Here is a 5,420-nt window from a genome sequence, read left to right as displayed (position 1 = left end):
AGATCCATTTTCAAATAGAGTATTGTGTGATGCATTAATGAAGTAATGTGTTTATGTGCTTGTGACGGTAAGGCTTGCATGCGGGGCCACGTAAATACCTTTAATGATAACTATGAGAAGAGTGCGACTAGTAGTAGAGTTTATTATGGTGTTCATTAGCTAGGATTTTCTCTGTTTCTCTTGTACACTTGCGCTTTCTAATGTAATAAAAGATATGCTTCTGGCTTGTGATTCTCTAATATTGATTCTATGCAAAGTGTGTCCGTATAAGATGATTGGTAAGCTTCCAGCTAGTAATAATTTAAGGAAAAATAGTACTTGGACACTCATGTTATAGCAAGGCAAGGTTAAGGAGGGCAGATTGCAATGCCAAGGTGCATCCCTAGTTACCAAACAGGTCATAGCCTTTCTAGTTAGGCTCTCAAATTGGCACCCTAGAATTGTCTTCTTATTAGAGGTGTTCATGTTAAACATATTTACCTACAGTTGAAGATGATAGGTATATATTAAAGACTTTTACCTACAGTTAGGAGATGTAAGTAGAAGTTAATGACTTTTACTTGCACACTATACATAGTAGGTAAAACCTATAGTGACAGACAATTAGCCCTCAAAGTTGACGGAAGAAACGTGCGTAGGACAAAGTCTATCATATATTTATCTACGAATTTTTTATTTATAATGACAATTTTTGTCCATAGGTATAAGTCATTTATACACTCTAGGTGGTAGAACACTCATAATTTGATACTTGCAAAGATCTCAAAGAAAGAATAGAGGAATAAGAGAAAACTTTATTTCAATTTGTCATATAGTAGTATTCATATATGAATCACTAACACTACACCACCTTGATTACAACAATTAACTACTCTAATTATAGGGTGCTCAGTGAAACCAACCCCAATAATAATTAATAATGACTAACTGAATTACACTTCAACAGCTATATATCTCATCAGGCAAATATAAGTTGAGCTAGCTTTATGTAATTTTATTTTCTTTGCCTCAATTGAGCTATGTAGTTTTATTTTCTTTGATAATAATCTCGACTATTCATGAAGTGACGAACTAATTGGGAGCTGTTTTGTTGCTGCTGACGGTGGTGTGAAGATTGGATAGTCTTTTGCTTTACCCCACACCACTGAATAAAGACCCGCTACGATAATGATGGCACCAATGATACTGATATAAATGATAGACATAAATCATTTAGAAAATTAACAAGAAATAATATTACAATATAGAACACTGAGTGCATGTGTGCTGATAGTTTTGATAGTATTAATTAGTATAAAAAATATAGAAGCATAATTCAATATCATAGCATATGATTTAGTGTTTGTATTTGAACTAATTAATTTATTTTATATGTAAAAATTTATAATAAAATTTTTTGACAGATTCCTAGGCTTAAAAGGCATTATTAAATTAAGCTTCTGGAGTTGAAATGCATAAAGGAGATATGCATATTGACCAAAAAAAGATAATACCGAAAAATAAATGTGAGGCTGTTAAAATTACATATATGATACGTAAGAAATGTTGGTGTTTTATTTAATTTATTTGTTATGATGAAAATAAATGTTGAAGTATTGCCACATAATTTTTGTTGCAGCAACCAAAATACAATATTGATTAAACAGAAAGAATGAGCAAATAAACAGGATTACAGAATAACGAGTTACCTTCTTAAGTAGAGCTGTTCTCCTAGAACGAAGGAGCCCAAGGTAGCAACAATGATCATTAATAGTGGATTAAAAGATGTTATAAACACTGGGCCTCTAGTTTTCATTATTAGCCCTTGTACATAATAGGCTATTCCTGAACTCATTATTCCCTGCAATTTCGAATAGTAATTATTGTTCGTGAAAATAACTTTTAATATTCCAATGTTTTGCTTTTGAGGTAAACTGATGTTTGATGCTATCAAATTTAATTAATAAAACGCGCTATTATTACCTGAACTTGTTATTTTCGCAATATGACATTATCATATATATATATATATGATAAAAATAAGGTTAAACAGACTCATAATAATTGGTATAATTTTGTTAAGTACTATTCATTTAGAATGAGAATATTTTTTAACTTTATTTTACTAGAAAATCCCTTATTTTAGTTATATCTAGTGAGACATAATATTTAAGGATTAGATTCCAATTAATTATAAGGAATTAGATTCCCATTTTATTCATAATAAAGGGGTCTAATTCAGTGTTGGTTCAACAATATATGTGAGTCTTGTATATATACTTTCTGATACTTGTGTTTAATTTCCAGTGATTAAAGAAATCTCACAGCATAAAGAGGGCCATAGAGCGTGTAGTCGAAATCGATCGCCCATGTCCGAGGGCTATGATCTGCAATCAGAGCAACCACGGCACTTTGCAAAGCACCCGCGAAGCATATCAACGATGACAGTGATAGTTCCGCTGGGTACCTTTTCACTGTTATGGACTGCATAATTACATTTTTTTTTGTACATTAGAGCAAAACAAATATTCATTCACATGCCTAATTAATGTGATGAATATATTAATTACCTGCAAGATGTAAAAGGAGGACCAAGCCAAACAACCAAGGCATAAAAATAGGGTCCCTGTGACCCAGTGTTTCTGACCCTGATAGGAATTGCTTTCATCTATTTTCTGGTGGGTAGTGTTTGGATGATCAAATAGGTTGATTTGGGGACCTTTGTAAAGTGTCATCAACAAAGCCCCACCAAAGCTTACCAAGGTTCCAATCAGCTTAGCTTGACTGTGTAACTCCTTCAACTTTAGACGCTCTAACCTGACACACCACAAAGTAATAAACATAATTTTGCATTAGAGTTTGTTACCAATACTCCTTTGGCTAAGATTGAAGCGTTAGGTCTTGTACATATTATGAACACGTGCCATAAACTATGCATGAAATGAATATGACTCCAAAACAAAAAAAATTAACTAATGTATTAGTGATAAAATTTGGTGACATTGATTTTTCATCATTAGTAGCAGGATCACAAAAAAATTAGATTTTGTGATTTTTAAATTACATATAAATTATTTCCTTACTAATTTTAGTTTCTTTTTGTAGCGCTTGCCTGAGAAAAAGTGTCAAGATAATTAAAAAATAATAAAAATAGAGCTGAAAGATAAAGGATGTGATGTTTAGACGTAAAAGAAAAAGCATGCATACATGCCAAAATGAAAACATTTTAGAAGGGTACAAGGTACCCCCAACCTTTTTACAAAATGAAAAGCCATGCATGTGATGTTGGGAATATTACTTGCTATTGTCTCTTGGGATTTAGTTAGTAATTAAAGTATCATATATTCTGCTTTAAAAAGAAAATTGAATGTCACCTGAGAATTACTGCTAGCACAAAGGTTACAGAAGGTACGGCGTTCATGATAGCTGATGCAAATGAAGCCGAAGTGTATTGCATCCCCAAGCAAGTGAAGCTTTGGTCAATAACTGGCCTATAAAGTATCATAGAACACCGTCAATGAACACAAAAATTGGTGTAAGATTGACTTGAGAACTTAAAATTCGATAGTCTTAATTTGTTGATTTGAACAATAAAATTTCACTCTTCTCAGATTTTAATTTTTTCCATTTATTTTACCTATAAATTAATGGAATTTAATAGTACTCTTCACTTTAGCTTAAAAATTGGGGTGTTTAATGGTGTGGAAAAAATAGTTTAGCGAACTGAGAATGTGGTAAGTTAAAAATCTATAATTTATCTTCATTTTCTAAAAAATTTTAGTCTCATAAGACCCTTATTATGTATAAACTAAATTAAGTTTGGATTAATCTGATTCTGTCGAATTCGGTAGATTCATTAAACGGGACAATAATTTTAAAATCTTACTTTTTCTTACAAGACCTGGATCTAAGACTTTGTTTATGAAAAAAATATTTTACAATCGATTCTTACATAATATTGATTTTATTTTCATTTTAAATTTTATAATCACACATATTTAGCAGTTCATAAGTTACCATTCAACCTATATATTTGTTTAAATGAAAAGTATGTTACATAAGTGCGAGAGATGATTTTTTTTGTGTGTTTTTTTTTTTTATAAATGGTCAATTTAGTCTTCATCTCTGTCTCGTTGTCATTACCTCTGAAATTGAAAAAACTTAAACAAGTCTCTAAAATTGATTAGAATCCCATTTAAATTCCTATAAATAATTTTTTTTCTAATTTTGGTCCCTAGTATGAGTTCTTGGATAATAATAATATTAGGGATGAGAATGAGAAAAAAAAAGATTTATTTTAGGATTTTAAATAAAAAATCAAAAACTTTCATAACTTATTTGAAATTTTAGGACTAAAATAACAGTTAGATAAAAATTTAGAGACTAAATTACTATTTTATTCTTCAGGATTGATGGACGTACAAGTTCTGTGACTTGCATATTCTGCTACATATAGTACGGATAGATTATTTTGGTATGAACTGATATATAAATTAAGCTTTAGGAGTCATGTGTTAAAAACACTCGGCCATGTCACACACATCATGGGAGTACTGAATAGATAGGTTTCAGATTAAGAGAGATTACTCAAGAAATCCAAGGGCTAGTATTTGCATGAAGACAGACATTGTCATTTTCGGCCTAACGTTCCTGCAAAAAATTATAAAATAATTGACTAATTAAACAAAGTTTTAAAAGCATAGTAGTTGACAATTATATATGGAAGATATAAAATGTATATGTGCTGAAAACAACACTTGTTAATTTGTAAAGAGCATATATAAGCATTAGAAATATTTAAAGGTATTACAGTTAAAATGACTTGCACCAAGGAGCAAGCATAATCGCAGCAATGGCATTGCGATAGACAGTTAACACAAAACGACTCATTCCATGATCCAGAGTGGCCTTGATGATGATGAATGTTCCAGCCATCCCAAATTGCAACCCCACAATTAACAAATAAGGCTTTGCCTGATTCAACATATTGGCACCACACATTTTCTCCAGTATCATTTATTAACTATTTGATACTAAGACTAGGAGGCTATGCTACATAATGCATGAAATGGCCTCCCTTATAAAGACCAAGAACTATGATTTAGACACAATAACTTAAACAAGCATCAGGGACCACTGTTTAAAGTTCAGCTAGCTTTTGGTCATTCTCACTTCTCATCGAACTAATTGTCAACATTGTAAAGTTTCCACTAAACAATGAAAGTAAAGCTATATGGTCTTGTGGAGTAGCATGACATTAATTTGTTTGATTCCTTTGTTGAATATTTGCGTGTCTAAATAGAATACAATTTGGAAGCAGCATAATTTCACTACAACTCACAATTATTCTCTGCTTCTGCATTCGTACACAATTTTAATTTAACAATTACAGTATAAGGCATTTTTATGTACCTCAAACATATTGACTTTTCAAGTTTTTG

At 31.2% G+C, this 5,420-nt stretch overlaps 1 protein-coding gene across 1 annotated transcript; it reads right to left on the bottom strand.

Moving 5' to 3' along the window:
• Positions 1-1,027: 1,027 nt before the first annotated feature.
• On the bottom strand, positions 1,028-4,995 carry LOC100812238 (WAT1-related protein At4g08290). The gene is given in 7 exon segments (XM_026125397.2): positions 1,028-1,185; positions 1,689-1,840; positions 2,305-2,463; positions 2,550-2,796; positions 3,354-3,470; positions 4,567-4,629; positions 4,790-4,995. Coding segments are annotated over 7 exon segments (1,077 nt in total). The 3' UTR covers positions 1,028-1,052.
• Between the last annotated feature and the right edge of the window lie 425 nt (positions 4,996-5,420).

The sequence above is a fragment of the Glycine max genome, chromosome 14, assembly GCF_000004515.6.
Source record: "Glycine max cultivar Williams 82 chromosome 14, Glycine_max_v4.0, whole genome shotgun sequence".
NCBI lineage: Eukaryota > Viridiplantae > Streptophyta > Magnoliopsida > Fabales > Fabaceae > Glycine > Glycine max.
Note: the sequence above shows the minus strand (reverse complement) of the source record. Positions and strands in the feature narration are given on the sequence as shown.